At 36.7% G+C, this 17,700-nt stretch overlaps 1 protein-coding gene, 1 long non-coding RNA gene and 1 pseudogene across 7 annotated transcripts in view; 2 read left to right on the forward strand and 1 right to left on the reverse strand.

Annotated features, from left to right (window-relative positions):
- The window catches only part of DYNC1I2 (dynein cytoplasmic 1 intermediate chain 2), a 93,996-nt gene extending 76,538 nt beyond the window's left edge, over window positions 1-17,458 (forward strand). For 4 of the 6 annotated variants that reach the window (XM_077154131.1, XM_077154130.1, XM_077154134.1 and 1 more), the window contains 3 exons: window positions 11,606-11,746; window positions 14,754-14,879; window positions 16,819-17,458. In XM_077154131.1, coding sequence (XP_077010246.1) covers window positions 11,606-11,746; window positions 14,754-14,879; window positions 16,819-16,932 — 381 coding nt within the window. In that variant the 3' untranslated portion in view covers window positions 16,933-17,458. The remainder of the gene's footprint in view (window positions 1-11,605; window positions 11,747-14,753; window positions 14,880-16,818) is intronic. The other 2 variants (XM_077154133.1, XM_077154135.1) reach the window with 1 other exon arrangement.
- On the forward strand, window positions 1,999-5,053 carry LOC143676377 (dnaJ homolog subfamily B member 6 pseudogene; annotated as a pseudogene).
- Window positions 9,993-16,607, reverse strand: LOC143677755 (uncharacterized). Its single transcript, XR_013172848.1, has 3 exons — window positions 16,141-16,607; window positions 12,118-12,204; window positions 9,993-11,310 (listed from the first exon to the last, which is right to left on the reverse strand). It is a non-coding gene; the product is annotated as an uncharacterized LOC143677755 (long non-coding RNA).
- Window positions 17,459-17,700: the final 242 nt, after the last annotated feature.

The following is a 17,700-nucleotide window of genomic DNA, read 5'->3' on the forward strand; positions in this document are numbered from 1 at the left end:
ACTCTAGTGCTTCCTTTAGTATTTCTTGCAGAGCTGGTCTCTTGGTCACAAATTCTCTTAGTGACTTTTTGTCTGAGAATGTTTTAATTTCTCCCTCATTTTTGAAGGACAATTTTGCTGGATATAGGAGTCTTGGCTGGCAGTTTTTCTCTTTTAGTAACTTAAATATATCATCCCACTGTCTTCTAGCTTCCGTGGTTTCTGCTGAGAAATCTACACATAGTCTTATTGGGTTTCCCTTGTATGTGACAGATTGTTTTTCTCTCGCTGCTTTCAAGATCCTCTCTTTCTCTTTGACCTCTGACATTCTAACTAGTAAGTGTCTTGGGGAACGCCTATTTGTGTCTAATCTCTTTGGGGTGTGCTGCACTTCTTGGATCTGTAATTTTAGGTCTTTCATAAGAGTTGGGAAATTTTCAGTGATAATTTCTTCCATTAGTTTTTCTCCTCCTTTTCCCTTCTCTTCTCCTTCTGGGATACCCACTACACGTATATTTGTACGGTTCACATTGTCCTTGAGTTCCCTGATACCTTGTTCAAATTTTTCCATTCTTTTCCGGATAGTTTCTGTTTCTTTTTGGAATTCAGATGTTTCATCCTCCAAATCACTAATTCTATCTTCTGTCTCTTTAAATCTGTCATTGTAGGTATCCATTGTTTTTTCCATCTTTTCTACTTTATCTTTCACTTCCATAAGTTCTGTGATTTGTTTTTTCAGTTTTTCTATTTCTCCTTTATGTTCAGCCCATGTCTTCTTCATGTCCTCCCTCAATTTATCGATTTCGTTTTTGAAGAGGTTTTCCATTTGTGTTCGTATATTCAACATTAGTTGTTTCAGCTCCTGTATCTCATTTGAACTATTGGTTTCTTCGTTTGACTGGGCCATATGTTCAATTTTCTGAGCGTGATCCGTTATCTTCTGCTGGCCTCTGGGCATTTAGTCAAATTTCCCTGGGTGTTCGACCCCACAGGTTGAAAGATTTTTCTATGCAATCTCTGGGTTCTGTTTTTCTTATCCTGCCCAGTAGGTGGCGCTCGTGGCACACGTTTGTCTACGGGTTCCACCAGTGAAAGTTGCTGTGGGTCCTTTAACTCTGGAAAATTCTCGCCGTAGGGGAGGTTCGGCAGTCGAAGCGTCTTGGAAGAATGCCAGCCGGCCTGGGGTTCCGAATGCGGGGAGGGTCGCCGGCCGCCGCAGCACGGGAGAGCGTCCGGCCGAATTAGCTAGTCGGCCCGGGGCACCAAGCGTGGCGGGAGGGCGCCAGCTGTCGCAGCCCGGGAGAGTGCACTGTTCCCAGCCGGACGGGGGAGTCACGTGTTTGGAAGGGATCCCCCGGTCACTGTTCTCCGCAGTCTGGGGATTTCCGACCCAACTATCTCAGTTGTTCCGGGGGGCCTCGCGTGGTGGGGGCACCAGCCGCCGCGGCCTAAGGGGACCGCCTGTCCAATTCTACCAGCTGGCCTGGGACGGTGGAAGGGAGGGACTCCGGTCGCTTGCCGTCCCACCCAGGAAAGCCCGTGCCCCTTGGTGATCTCACCGGAGCTGGTTCTCCCAGATAGTCAGCCGTTCCAGGATGGGGTACGCCGTCCCTTTGATCTCCCTCGTGGCTCCGGGAGCTGCTCTGTATTATCTCCACTCCCCCAGTAGCTGTTCTGGAGGAGGAAAGGTGAGGGCGGCAAGGCTGTCGAGGCTGGTGGCGGAGGAGCCGGTGAAGGCGGGGGAAGAGGGCACCGTGGTGGTTGGAGAGCGGCCGGAGCAGGAGGGGGAAGAGAGGGGAGAAGGAGGGCGGGCGGGTCGGCTGCTGCGGGGCGTGGGCGCCGCGCAGCGGGCCGGCGGAGAAAGAGAGGGGAGAAGGAGGGCGGGCGGGTCGGCTGCTGCGGGGCGTGGGCGCCGCGCGGCGGGCCGGCGGAGAAAGCCCCCAGTAACTTTTATTTTAAATTCTGACTCTGTGAATTTGCTTATTGAAATTATTTCTTAGCAGTGAGCTCATACAATATTTGTCTTCTTGTGTTTGGCTTATTTCACTCATCATGATGTCTTAAAGCCTCATCCATGTTGTCACATATTTTGAGACTTCATTCATTTTTTATGGCCAAATAATACTCCATTGTGGATGTATGTACTACATTTTCTTTATCCATTCATAGATTGATGGATACTTGGGTTGCTTCTATCTTTTAGTAATTGTGAATAATGCCATTGTGAACATCAGTGTGCAAATATCTACTTGGGTCCATGCTTTCAGTTCTTTTGAATGTATACCTAATAGAGGGATTGCCAGGTCATATGGTAGTTCTATACTTAACTTTCTGAGGAGTGGCCAAACTGTCTTCCACAGCAGCTACACCATTTTACGTCACTACCAGCAATGAATGACCATTCCTCTTTCTTCGCATCCCCTCAACACTTGCAATTTTCTGTTTTTTTAAATAGCTGTCATTTTAATGTGTGTGAAGTGGTACTTCATTGTGGTTTTTATTTGCATTTCCCTGACAACTAATGATGTTGATAATCTTTTCATGTGCTTTATGGCTATTTCTATATCTTCATAGAGAGATGTCTATTCAAGTCTTGACCATGTTTTAATTGATTTGTTTGTCTTCTTGTTGTTAAGTTGAAGGATTTCTTTATATATTCTGGTTATTAAACCTTCATTGGGTATGTGGTTTCCAAATATTTTCTTCCTTATATAGGTTGTTGTTTTACTTTCAAGATAAAGTCCTTTGATGCAAAAAGTTTTCAATCTCAGTGAGGTCCCATTTATCTGTTTTTTTCTTTTCTTGTTTGTGCTTTGGGAGTAAAGTCTAAGAAACCATTGCTTAGCACAAGGTTCTGGATTTGCTTCCCTGCATTTTCTTCTAGGAGTTTGATAGTTCTGGCTCTTATATTTAGGTCTTTGAAACATTTGAGTTGATTTTTTAATGAAGAGTGAAGTAGGAGTCTTCCGCCTGTTTTTTTTGCAATTGAGATCTGGTTATCCCAGCACTTTCTGTTGAAGAGATTATTCTTTCCCAATTCAGCAGTCTTTGCCCCTTGTCAAAAATCAGTTGGTCGTTGCTGCCACCACCTCCACTGCCACCAGTGTCGGAACTGAGCGGAGACCATGAGCATTACCTCTCAGCCTCTCTTCCTTTCTTCCACTGGCTGGCAACCTCCTTGGGACTTTTTTCCAACAATCTGTTAAAACATGGTGGATTACTATGAAGTTCTAGGCATGCAGAGACATGCCTCACCCGAGGATATTAAAAAGGCATATCGTAAATTGGCACTCAAGAGGCGCCCTGATAAAAATCCTGAGAATAAAAAAGCAGCAGAGAGAAAATTCAAACAAATAACTGAGGCATTGGAGTTGTTATCAGATGCTAAAAAACGGATATCTATGATAAATACGGCAAAGGATTAAATGGTGGTGGTGGAGGTGGAAGTCATTTGTCAGTACATGTGAGTTTGACTTTACATTCTGTAATACCAATGATGTCTTCAGGGAATTTTTTGGTGCAAGGGACCCATTTTCATTTCACTTCTTTGAAGACCCATTTGAGTGTTTGGAAATCGGAGAGGCCTCCGTGGAACCAGAAGCTGGCAGAGGATCTATTTTCTCTGCCTTCAGTGGGTTTCCATCTTTAGGAGATGGATTTTCTTTTTTTGGTACAGGATTTACTTCATTTTGTTCACTGGGGCATGGGGGTCTTACTGCATTTTCTTCATCATCCTTTGGTGCTTGTAGGATGGGCTACTTCAAATCTGTTTAACTTGTATTAAAATAGTTAATGGCAGAAAAATCACTCCAAAGAGGATTACTGAGAATGGTCAAGAAAGAGTAGAAGTTGAAGAAGATGGCAGTTCAAGTCCTTAATAAATGGCAAGGAGCAGCCGCTGTGCTTGGATAACAAGTAATTCAATGCATGCATCTAACAGAAATGTTAAACTATAACAAGCACCATTTGAGGATTACCAGGAACCTTTTTTTGAAGATTTCAAATGAACTCTGCTTTTCAGATTTAGATACCTAATCTAAAGTATTTATGAGCAGCTCATTGAAGCACCTATTTGTCGTAGACTTTTGAGTTTGTTGTTGGGACCACATTAATAAGACCATTTTTTCCTTTTTGTCTTTAAAAATTGTTGTAAATTTCTGTATGCACTTTGCTTTTTTATTAAAATTAATCCAAGGTGAACTGTGATTCTTTAGTAGTGCTCAGACAAAATTGTACAGTAACACCAGCGTGGATCTTGCTCTTTCTGTTATGTTTGAAATGTGAGCCAAGTACTTTGTCTGCTGTGAAGTTAACATTATCAGGATGAATCTTCTACAAAAATAATTTCTTTTTTTTCGATATTTAGTAGCAAAAGATATTAATACATTAATGGTAATACAGTTCTGGTTTAATATAAATTATGGATGTTTTCTAGTCATGCATGAGTGCTGGTAACTTAGTTTTGAGAATTGTTTAAATATGTAATGTTAAGCTTAGGTTTATAAAAATTAAAGCTGGTAAACTGGGTCATTGTCATTTGCTTAAAAAAAAAGAAAAATGCTAATGTGTTTGGTACAAGAAAAAAAAAAACAGCTGGTTGTAAATGTGGGGGTTGATTCCTGAGCTTTCACTTGTATTCCACTGGTTTATGCATATGACCTTGGGCCAATACCATGCTGTTTTGATTACTGTGTCTTCGTAGTACTTTTTTGGGGGGCATGGGTTACATGGGCAGGGAATCAAACCTGAATCTCCCACATGGCAGGTGAATAGTCTACCACTAAACTACCCGTGCACCCCTGCAATAAGTTTTAAGATTGGGAGTGTGCATCCTCTAACGTCATTCTTTTTTTCAATATGGTTTTGATTATGTGGGGCTCCCTGCACTTCCATATAAATGTGATGGTTGAATTTTCTGTTTCTGCAAAGAATGTTGTTGGAATTTTGATTGGGATTGTGTTGAATCTATAAATCATTTTGGGGAGAATTGACATCTAACAATATTTAGTCTTCCAATCCATGGACATAGAATGTCCTTCCATTTATTTAGGTCTTTGAAATATTTTAGCAATGTTTTGTATTGTAGTTTTCTGTGCACAAGTCTTTTACATCCTTGGCCAGATTTATTCCTACACATTTGATTCTTTTAGTTGTGATTGTAAATAGAATTTTTTTCTTTATTTCTTCTTTCAATTGTTAATTGCTTATGTAAAGAAACTACTGATTTTTGAGTGATGGACTAGGAGCTTTGTTGTGGATTATTCAGGGTTTCCTTATATAGGATCATGCCATCTGCAAATAGGGAAAGCTTTACTTTCCCTTTTATTTGGTTTTTCTTGATCTGTCTAGAACTTCCAGTGCAGTGTTGAATAATACTGGTGACACTGCGCATCCTTGTCTTGTTCCTGATCTTTGAGGGAAAGCTTTCAGTCTTTCCCCATTAAGTAGGATTTTAGTTGTGGGTTTTTCATATATGCCCTTTATCATGTTGAGGAAGTTTCCTACTATTCCTATTTTTCTTAAGTGTTTTTATGAAGAAGTAATGCTAGATTTTGTCAAATGCCTTATGTGCATCAATTGAGATATTCATGTGTTTTTCTTCTTAATTCCATAAATGTAATATGTTTTATTACATTAATTGATTTTTAAATTTTGAACCACCCTTGCATACTGGGGATAAATCCCACTTGATCATGGAGTGGGATTACTAGGCTGTTGGATTCAGTTTGGTAATATTTTGTTGAGGATTTTTACATCTATATTCATAAGAAATATTGTTCTGTAGTTTTCAGTTCTTGTGGCATCTTTGTCTGGCTTTGGTCTGAGAGTGATTTGGGCCTTGTGCAATGAATTAGGAAGTGTTCCCTCCTCTTCAGTTTTTTGGGAGAGTTTGAGCAGAATTGGAGTTAAGTCTTCATGGAATGTCTAGTAAAATTCCCCCGTGAAGCCATATTTTCCTGGGCTTTTCTGTACTGGGAGATTTTTTTTATTACTAATTCAGTCTCTTTACTAGTAGTTGGCTTGTTGAAATTTTTTATTAATTCTTGAGTCAGTGTAGGTAGTTTGGTGTTTCTAAGAATTTGTCCATTTCATCTAGGTTATCTACAATTGTTCAGACAGTTCTTCTATCATCCTTTTATTTCTGTGGGATCAGTGGTAAGTTCTCCCTTTTCATTTCTGATTTTAGTAATTTGTGTAATCTCTCTTTCTCCTTTGCAAGTCTAGTTAAATGTTTGTCAATTTTATTAATGTTATTGAAGAATCTGCTTTTAATTTTGTTGATTCTTTATGTTGTTTTTTTTGTTCTTTATTTCATTTCTCTCTACTCAATCTTTGTTATTTCCTCTCTTCAGCATGTTTTGCATTTAGTTTGCTCTTCTTTTTTCTAGTTCTTCCAGTTTTGAGTTTAGGTCTCTGAGTTGAAGTCCTTCTTCTTTTTTAATGTAATCATTTAGATCTATAAATTTCCTTTTCAGCACTGATTTTGCTGTATCCCATAAATTTTTTTATGTTGTATTTTCATTTGCATTCACCTCAAGTTATTTCCTAATTTTGCTTTTGATTTCCTCTTTAGCTCATTGGTTGTTTAAGGGAATAATGTACCCATTGTTTAAGTTGTTTAAGAGTATGCTGAGTATGTTGTTTAATTTTCACATATTTTCCATTTCTCCCTATTATTGATTTTAGCATCTGAAAATTTCATTAAGATCAGAGATGCTACATCATATGATTTTGATATTTTTTGTTTATTTTTTGTCCATTCTGCCAATATGTGACTTTTGACTGGAAAGTTTAATCCATTTATATTTAAAGTCAGTAGTTATAATGCAGGACTTTCTTCTTGCATTTGCTATTTATATTTAGACTTTATAAGTCTTATGCCTTTTTTAGTCCCTCATTTCTTCCATTAATGCCTACTTTTATATTTATTTCCCTTTTTTGTATTATACCCAGTAGTACTCCCTCTATCCTTCCATATCATAATTACATGCCAAAGAATAAATACTGATTCCTTAATTTCATCCAGTAGTCAATAGTGTTCAACAAATTTTTTTTTCACAGTTTATATGTTTGAAGCAGAATCCAAACAGGGCCCATCCTTATATGATAGATTGGCATACTTTTTAAGTCCCTCTCTTAATAGCATTACCTTCTTTCTCTTTTCTTTCTTTTGTTCTTATTGTTGTTGTTATTGTTGAAGAAGAAACCAGGTTGGTTGCCCTGTAGTGTTTCTAACAGTCTGGATTTTGCATTCCTATAGTGTCATTTATCATGTTCCCCTATCCATTTTGTTTTCTGTAAATTGATGCTTAGATCTAAAAGCTTGAATAGGCTCACATTTATTCAGCTGCTTCTTGGATAGCAGTCTTTACGTCCATCAGGATGTGTATTGTGACTGGTTCTATTTTTTGTGTAATTTTAGCATCCATTGGTAATTCTGTCTGAATTACAAAATGGTGATATTTTAATTCTTTGTCTATTAGCTGGAATACTTCAATAAAGAGAAGCTTACCCTCAGAGTCGTGTGGTTACCTGCCATCCCTTGATCTTTTTGACGTCTCTTGATCTTTTTGTTCATCTGAAGCTCGTTGGGTAGTAGAGTCCTCAGAAGGTGCTCATGGATACATTATTCCCTTATTCACAACACTATGCTTGGTTTTATATAAAATCCATGACTTACATTTTCTTTCTTTGAGTTCCTTCAATATGTTAATTACTCTGTTGTCTTCTGGCAAAAAAGTGTTGCCGTCAAAAAGTCTGTGTACAGTGATTTTCTTATTTTACGTGTAACATGGTCTTTTTACCTGGAGGATCAAAAATTTTTTTTTCTTTTTCTTTAAAGGGCTGATTTGCCTCAATATATAAATTACCCTATCAAAATATAATTTGAAACTGTCTTTCATTTTAGAAGAGCTCTGTTGTGTTATTCTCTATCATTGGTTTGGTCAACTTCTTCAGTGCTTGCCATTGTATATGTATCTTTACTAATTTTATTTTTAAACATTCACTTTTTTTTCAATAACAGCTTTTATTATATTATAGTCTAATAGAATTCATAAACCATTAAATTCAACCTTTTTAAGTTACAGTTCAGTGGTTCTTAGTACATTCACAGTTGTGCAGCTATCATCACATTTTGAAACCTCAAAAAGAAACCCCATACTCATTAGCAGTCCCTCCTCAGTCTCCATTACTACCATGCCAGCCCCTAGAAACCATTAATCAACTCTTTCTTTCTATGGATTTGCCTGTTATCAACAGTCCTTGGACATTTTATGGAATCATAGTATGGCACTAGTTTCTTTCACTTAGCAAAATTCTTTCAAGGTTCATTCGTGTTGAAACACATCTCAGTGTTTCATTCTTTTTTCTTCACATGGGCAGGCAGGCACCAGAAATCGAATCCAGGTCCTCTGGCATGGCAGGCGAGAACTCTGCCTGCTGAGCCACCGTGGCCCGCCCATTTCATTCCTTTTTATGGCCAAATAATATTCCATTGTATAGGTATATAACCTTATGTTTTCACTTGATGGTCATTTAAATTGTTTCTCCCTTTTGACTGTTAAGAATAATGCTGCTGTGAACATTTGTGTACAAGTTTTTGTGTGGACATATGTTTTCATTTTTTTTGGATATAAACCTGGCTGTGGAATTCCTTGGATCATATGGTAACTCTAATTACCATTTTGAGGAACTTCCAAACTTTTTAAGCAGCTGCACCATTTTACATTCCCACCAGCAATGTATAAGTGTTCCAATTTGTCACTTCCTTGCCAATACTTATTATTGTGGTTTTTAAAATTACAGTCATCCTAGTGGTGTGAAGTGATATTTCATGTGGTATTGCTTTGCATTTCCCTAATGACTAATGATTGAGTATTTATTAATGTGCTTATTGGCCATTTGTTTATCTTCTTTGGAGAACTGTTCAAATGCTTTGCCCATTAAATTTTAATTCTAAAAACATAATTAAATTGGATTTATTTGTCATTTTATTGTTGCGCTGTGAGAGTTTTTTTTATATAAATACAAGTCACCTATCAGATATATGATTTGCAAATATCTTATCCCATTGTGTGGGTTCTTTTCACTTTCTGGATAGTATTGTTAAAACAGAAAAGTTTTTAATTTTGATATAGTCGACTTATCTGTTTTTTTCTTCTGTCATTTGTGCTATTGGTTTCATATTTAAGAAGCCATTGATTAATCTAAAGTCACAAAGATTTACTCATATTTTTTTTTCTAAAGTTTTATAGTTTTAGCCCTTACATCTAGATCTGTGGTACATTTTGAATTAATTTTTCTGTGTAATGTGAGGAAAAGGGGTTGGCCCAACTTCATTCTTCTATATATGAATAGCCTGTTGTCTCGGCACCATTTGTTGAAAAGACTATTCTTTCCCCATTGAATTGTCTTCATACCTTTCTTGAGGATCAGTTGGTCATAGGTGGAAAGGTTTGTTTCTGGACTCTCATTTCTATGCCATTGATCAACATATCTGTCCTTATGTCAGTACCACACAGTATTGATTATTGTAGCTTTGTAATAAGTTTTGAAATTTGGATGTGTAAATCCTCCAACTTTGTTTTTCTTCCTTTTTTTTTTCAATTAGATGTTTTCCTCATTTTCATCTTCTGATTCTCATAAGGCATTATTCATTTTCTTTATTTTCTCTTGATGTTTTCTAGTTCAATCTTAATAATTTATTTTTTTCCTCTTATTTTTAAGTCTTTCATGAATTCTGTTGCCTCTTTTTAGAACTTACTTTTATCTTATCACCTCATTTTAGAGTTTTTCTTGTGTAATTTATACTGTTCTTTTATAATTTTCTTAATTCCTTAATGTCGTGTTTGAAATATTAGTTTACAGTTTTCATCTATTTTGTGGATATGTCTTTCTGGAATCTTTTCATGGTCAGAAGGTATGTTATTCTGTTCCTTGTTTTATTTTTTCTTAGAACTGATATAGTTACTATGGCCACATAACAGATGACTCCAAAATTAATGGATTAAACAATAGCAATATTTATTTTGCTCACAAAGCTACAGTTTGGGCTGTACTCGCTCTGTATCATTCAGCATTGGTCGGGGAGGGAATGGAATCGTCTGTATTTCATTCACTCATGTATCTTTCCCAGGGTTGGGAGGACTGGAACAGCTGGACCTCTTTAGGCATCCCCTTTATCTCAATGTGATCTCTTTACATAGTCTCCCCAGCACTGCATTTCAGGATAAGCATACATCTAACATGGCACTCAGGTCTCAAAAGTGTGTGTCCCAAAAGAAAGCAGCCAAGCAGAAAGCTTCTCACCTTTTATGACCCAGACTCAAATGATATAGCATCACTTCAACAAAATTATTTTGGTTGTAGCAGTTATAAAGGTGTGCTCAGGTTCAGGAGGATGGAACAGAAAAATAGTTTGTGGTTGGGGTATATATATATATATTTTTTTTTTTTTGGTGCATCTGTCTTTGGAAAACACAGTCTGCCACAAGAACTCTGTATGGGATTTGACTGAGATCCTTTTCTGTTGCTTATTGTCAACTAGTGGAATTAGTTTTTCTATACTTTTAGAAGAAAGGGGATGGACACAGATAGCTTTTCTAGTTTTATTGTCTAGGTTAGAGTTCCCCCTTCTGTGCTTTTTTGCAAAATGATTTTATATGTATGTATATGTGTATGTCTGTGTGAATGTGTGTATCTAGTAGTTTCTGAGATGTGCCTTTTCCTCTCTACTACTTTCACCTGAACTTTCCTTTCCTTCTTCCCTCTTGTCCCTGTCTTCCTCAATTTGGATTCTGCTCCCAGCAGTTTTTCTTCAGCAAGGTTTTGTATTCAAAGAGAGTTTTGGTTTATTAATTTTAAATGTATAGGGCCTTACTGCACCATCAGACCTTAATTATCTCAAATGTCAGTCTACTTGCATATATTTGTTTTTCTTTAACATGAGCAGGCACTGGGAATCGAACCTGGATCGCCAGCATGGCAGGCGAGAACTCTGCTACTGTGCTGCCATTGCCTGCTCTGCTTGCATGTATTTGTAAATGAGATTCTGCAGGATTCATTTCCAGTTTCTTCTGGTGTACTTAGACTGCCCCCCCCCCCCCCCCATTTAATGAATGTCTGCTGGCAACTGTGAGGTTCTTCTATTCTCAGAGTGTGAGAACCTCTGTACTTTCTCACAGAGATGTTGATTCCATATAGGTCTTGTAGTCATCAAAAGTTTGTTTTCACCCACTTATATTTGGAGGTTTCTGAGAATATCTTGACTCCTAATTTTATAATAGATGCTGTCTGCGGGTCGTGGTTTTGTGGTCCTCATTGCCTTGTCTGTTTTTATGGGAAGATGTAAAGGAGATTGAAAAAGTACATTGTCATTACCATCATCTTTCCAGAATCCTCTTATTGACAAATACTTTTAAAATATATTGCTTTTTAAACAGTATGACATCTACAAGTTAAAAAGAAAATGCAATTCAGTAGTTGAGTGTTAGTTCATAACTCCAGGTAGTGAAAGAAATTATAGGAACTTTACTAGATTGAGTTAAATATCATGAAATGTTATCATACCCGTTGACTGTATGTTATATTTTTACTATGCTAAGAATCAACTCTTCCCTTTCAGAATAACAAGCCTCTGTATTCATTTGAAGATAATTCAGACTATGTTTATGATGTTATGTGGTCACCCACCCACCCCGCCCTATTTGCCTGTGTGGATGGCATGGGGAGACTGGATTTGTGGAATCTCAATAATGACACAGAGGTGAGCAGAAAAATAACAGAAATTGCACTGAAAAATAGAGAATTGGAGATTTATTGAATAATTTGTGAAATCCCTTTTATCTCAAGGAATGTAAAAGGGTTTTGTGATTGCAGCTTCATCACAAAGAAGCCAAATAAGCTTTGTACCCTGAATAATAAAGCACATGCTGTGTACAACTGAAAGGAGAAATAATTTTGCCAGGAGCACTAAGACATTCCCTTTTACTTCTGAAATGCGCTATCATGTCTCTAACATCCTGGCAAAGACACTCATTCATAAGGCAACTGGGATGTTTTCCATTCACAGGCTAGAAATCAGATAGTTTCAGACTGTTGAAGTATGTTAACCTTAATTCCGAATTTCTAAGTTACCTCTTAGCCTTGAGGGAACCGTATGTCTTCCATAAACATTAGTCTAAGCTTGACATGTTTGAAGAAAGTATTTCAGTGACATTTTTTCTATGAAGGATTGAAAACAGAATGTTACTGTAAAATGAATATAGAAACCTCCAAACTTTCTAATGCTATACTAAAATAACTTATTAGCAATAAAATTTAACTGTCATTTATTTTTATCCATGTATATTTTTGCCAGTTTAGAGAGGCTTAGAATGTTCTTAGAATTCTGCCTTGCTGTGTGGTCACAGAAATCATATTAGTAGTTCTATCTATAAGCTCTGGAACAGAAATTCACGTGGTACCTTCTCCCACATCCACTCTTTCTCACATCTTTTCAAATTTCTTTGAAGCCCTTGAAGTAATATAGGGCTTCTATATATTGGAATAATGAGAATTTTTTTTAAATTAATTTTTTAATTATTTAAAAAATATATAACAAGCAAACACAAACAGTCTTAACTTATGATCATTCCATTCTACATATATAATCAATAATTCACAGTAATTCACAACATAGTTGCATATTCATCATCATGATCGTTTCTTAGAACATTTGCTTCAATTCAGAAAAAGAGACAACTGAAAAAAACCCATACGTACCATACCCCTTACCCCTCCCTTTCATTGATCACTAGCATTTCAATCTCAATTTATTTTAACATTTGTTCCCCCATTCTTTGTTTTTATTCCGTATGTTTTACTCGTCTCTTGATAAGATAGATAAAAGGAGCATTAGATACAAGGTTTTCACAATCACACAGTCACATTGTGAAAGCTATATCATTACACAATCATCTTCAAGAAACATGGCTACTGGAACACAGCTCTACATTTGCAGGCATTTCCCTCCAGCCTCTCCATTACATCTTGACTAACAAGTTGATATCTATTTAATGCGTAAGAATAACCTCCAGGATACCCTTTCGACTCTGTTTGGAATCTCTCAGCCATTGACATTTTATTTTGTCTCATTTCACTCTTCTCCGTTTTGGTCGAGAAGGTTTTCTCAATCCCTTAATGCTGATTAAGTATCTCAGCTCATTCTAGGATTTCTGTCCCATGTTGCCAGGAAGGTCCACACCCCTGGGAGTCATGTCCCACGTAGACAGGGGGAGGGCAGTGAATTTGCTGGTTGTGTTGGCTGGAGAGAGAAGCCACATCTAAGCAACAAAAGAGGTTCTCTTAGGGGTGACTCTTAGGCCTAGTTTTAAGTAGGCTTGACCTATCCTTTGTGGGGTTAAGTTTCATATGAACAAACCCCAAGATTGGGGGCTCAGCCTATTGCTTTGGTTGTCCCCACTGCTTGTGAGAATATCAAGAATTCCCCACTTGGAGAAGTTGAATTTTCCCCCTTTTCACCATCCCTCCCAAGGGGGCTTAGCAAATACTTTTTTATTCACTATTCAAATCCTTCTGGGATTTATCGAGGCATCGCTCTGGACAAACCTACAAAATCTCATGCCCTGCTCAAGGATCCATGTACTTATGGTGTTCAACTAAGCTGTCCACATAAATTATATAAAGAAATGCACTACTCAAAATGTAATTTTGTACCAAATAAACATTTTTTGCTTTAGTCGAAATGTGAGAAATTTAAGTGTTAATTACTCATTTAGTAGTCTGGGGAGGAACATTTAGATACTGTTAACAAAGATAGTTAAACTCTAGCTAGATGACTGAATTTGATTATGCACTTACTAGCTACCTAACAATGTACCAACTTTTCTTAGTTTGTGTTTTGGTCTTAGAGATTTGATGTTAAAATTAAATGTGGATATTTTCCGTAACAGTTCATTCAAAAACATATATCTAAATATAATTTTTCTTTGTAAAAATGTTGGCATTTGGGGAGATTAATCATTTGAGAATGACTGGTTTTAATTAGAAGGGTTATTTTTAATCAGATCTTAAAAGTTTAAGAAGTTTAATATGCCATTTAATCTGAATCAAACATTGAATGTTTGCTCTCTGTACGCGGTGGCAAGTAAATCTTTTTCTTCAGCATAGGAGAGGTATGGTCAGATTAGACAAGGCTTGTGCCATTTTGCTGGTGCCATCATCCTGCCTCCCTCTGTCAGCACATGGGAACAAGGTGAAAAGATCTGAAAAGATCCATATTGTACCTTCAATATGAACTGTATCTAGGAATGATGGTTCAAATCACAGGTTTCAGCTGACACAGATGCACACTACAAAAGTGATTCCTGTCCTCTAAAATTGAACTATAATATGTTCATGAGGGCTTTTGAATTTTTTTTCTAAATGGGGTTTCAGCTATATGTTTTCAAAGAGCTTGACGTCTTATAGAAGTCAAAACAGCAACAAAGAATCCTTAATTAAAGAGGAAATCTTCCAAAATGATGTGTCCAGTCATGTGAGAACTTCCTATGTCTGGACATAAGTTATTTTCCCAAACCACTTCAAGGATTGACTATAATGTCATTCATAATGTATTGCTGAACTGTCTTCCTAGAAAGTTGGGAAAAGTGTTTATTTTCATCTGTTTTATAAATGTAGGCACATTGAAAGAAAGGAGAATTATTGTTTTACATGCTTATGGAAATTTCGATGAAACTTTTAATACTGCACTGTATTTTAAATGACATTAGGTGCCAACTGCCAGCATTTCCGTGGAGGGTAATCCTGCTCTTAATCGTGTAAGATGGACCCATTCTGGAAGAGAGATTGCCGTGGGTGATTCAGAAGGACAGATTGTTATATATGATGTGGGAGAGGTATGGGGCTCATTGCCTATAATTTTAACACATCTATTTAACTTTCACAGCATTGCAGTAAAGGTATCTTTGCGGTTCATACATTGTATGAACTATATTGTTGTAAAGATAAAACTTACTTTCCACCTCAGAAGTGACTCCTAAAAATTAATTTTCTAACCTGATGCCCTGTGTCCCTGTGTAACAAGTTTTGAGATAATGTGTGTTACAGGTACTTTGCTTCTTGAAGCATGTGTTGCTAGAAATAAATTCTTAAGGTAGAAGAAGAAATTTGGGGTTGTATTTGGACTTGGGGTTTCACAGAATTGATATTGATACAAGATTTTATTTTTCAGTATTCATACATTTATTTGGACTAGATGGTAGAAGCTAAAAGTAATAACTGTTAAAAGCTACCTAATGACTGTGAAATATGAATCTTGAATCTTGAGTTTTGTTGCAAAGCCATTATAATGGCATCCAACAGTGCAGTGAGCTGTAGTGCTCTCTTTAGTGCTCTCCCTGGCTGTACACAATACCCAGGATTGATTTTCTCCTTTTTAGCTCTGGCTGACACATTAGACACTTTTTTTTTCTGTACATCCTGTGGCTACTAGCAGTTGTATCTGGGAGGTAGATTGAATTGCTTAGAACAGCACTTTCCAATTAAACCATCTTAGCACTGATAGATATGATCTGTATTTGCCTGCCTGGTATGACAGCTGTGTATGGCTATTGAGGTCTTAAAATATGGCTAGTATACTGAGGAAATGAATTTTTAAATTTATTTTAAATGTGAATAGTTACATGTAATTAGTGGTTACCGTTACTGGACACTGCAGGCTTAGAAGCAGATCCTTTTGCTATGTGGATTTGTTTGTGCCCTAATATGGCAGTGTCAGGCTCCTGCAAGATTATAATGGCAATTATCAAACGTTTTTGGTCAGTGGGCTGCTTTTAGTAAGGCAAAAGTGTCACAAACCTCTTCTGACCTTTTGCTACCAGTATAACACTAAAGTAGTAAGGAATGGCAAAGCTTCTTATGAAGGGTTTGAGGTATCAAGAAAAGTTATCTTATGACCCAAACAAAAATAAATACTTTAAAGAAACCAGCTCTTATGAACCATACTTCAAAAACTACTTCATAAAAGGAAATGTGTTCAGATAGATTTTGGTGGCAAAGGCATGTCTACTTAGGTTGGATTGTATAATGTGAAAGTAAAATTGTTTAAAAATGAACAGAGAAAAACGAATGCTAGAGAAAATGTGGAGAAAGATGTACCTCTTCATTGTTGGTTGGGAAGCTGAGAGATGCAGCTCCTCTGGAGGGCAGTGTTATGGTTCCCAGGAAGCTAGGGGTAGGATTGCTTTATGATCTTGCAACCCCTTTGTTAGGTATGTACCTGGAGGCACACTGATGTTTATGATGGCAGTGTTCAAGATTCACAGTGGATGGAAGTGGCCTAAGGGTACAGTGAGGACTGTATGTTTACATATAAGGGATTACTGAGTGGCTACAAGAAAGAAGGAAGTTGTGAGGCATGGAACTAGGTGAATGAACCTTAAGGACGTTGTGATGAATAAAATGTCAGAAACAAAAAGAAGAGAAAAAAACTACTTCATAATGGGAATGTTGCAAGAATAAAGTGAATATATTTTAAGTTCCTCCCCACCAGTAAAATCCATGTGATTGTGCAGGGGAGTTATATTTACAAAGCATCATCATTATTCACTCTTGTACTGATGATAATAAAGTCATTTCTGAGACTGTCACAACATACTTCACAAACACAGTTTGTTTTGAATGTAATTCATTGTTATAGTCCCTGTGATTACAGAAAGGCCATTTGACCAATTATTACTTTTTAGTGGAAAAACTATTTGAAAATAAGCTGAATAATAGTAGGTAAGATGATCTTTTTATTTCATTATACATAAAACATTGTTTTTCTTTTAACAGCAGATTGCTGTTCCCCGCAATGATGAATGGGCACGGTTTGGCCGAACACTTGCAGAAATTAATGCAAACCGAGCTGATGCAGAGGAGGAAGCAGCCACCCGAATACCTGCTTAGTTCCTGAAATAGGATGTGTGTAGCCCTCGTGGATTTGGGGGAGATTCTAAGTAGTTCCTAAGACTATTTGCATGCCTTCTGTCTAAATGATAATTAAAAGGAACTTTCATGAATCAAACTGTGGATTTAATGCAGCAAGCAAGTCTTATAATGCTTCTTTTTATATAACATACATCTTGTTTTGAACTTTTGTCATTTTTAATACAGCTAACTGACTTTACAGAATGCAACCTTTTCTGAATTCTTATACAGGTGTATCTTTAGTATTAGTTATTCTTTTGAATTACTTTCAACTTACAACACTGTATAGTTATTTCTAAAGCACAGATTATATAAGTTCTACATATTTTTAAATAATAATACCCCTGTTATACTGATAATGTTCTTACTAACCATAATATGTAGGAACCTTGTTTATTCTTAGCCATAGCATATACACATCTACACAGATTCCATCCTAACATCCCTTTACTTCTTTATAATTCATGTGGTAGCTGTCTATAAATAAAAACAAATGTGCATTTAACTTTGCAAATTTTCATTTTGATTTTCTCCTCGCAATTTGAAATTTTCTGTCTTTTTAAAAATCTTTTTTTTTTCATTTCCTTCTTAAACTCAGCCATTCAGATCCTATAAAGCTCTGTGCCTTAAATACACTATACAGGATATACTGTAGATCTCCCAATGCATTATAAACTGTTGTTTAAATAATTTTTCAGAGAAAAAAAATTCCCCTAGGTTAATTTCTGCTTTATCACCTTATTTTCT

The sequence above is a fragment of the Tamandua tetradactyla genome, chromosome 3 (assembly GCF_023851605.1).
Source record: "Tamandua tetradactyla isolate mTamTet1 chromosome 3, mTamTet1.pri, whole genome shotgun sequence".
Lineage (NCBI taxonomy): Eukaryota > Metazoa > Chordata > Mammalia > Pilosa > Myrmecophagidae > Tamandua > Tamandua tetradactyla.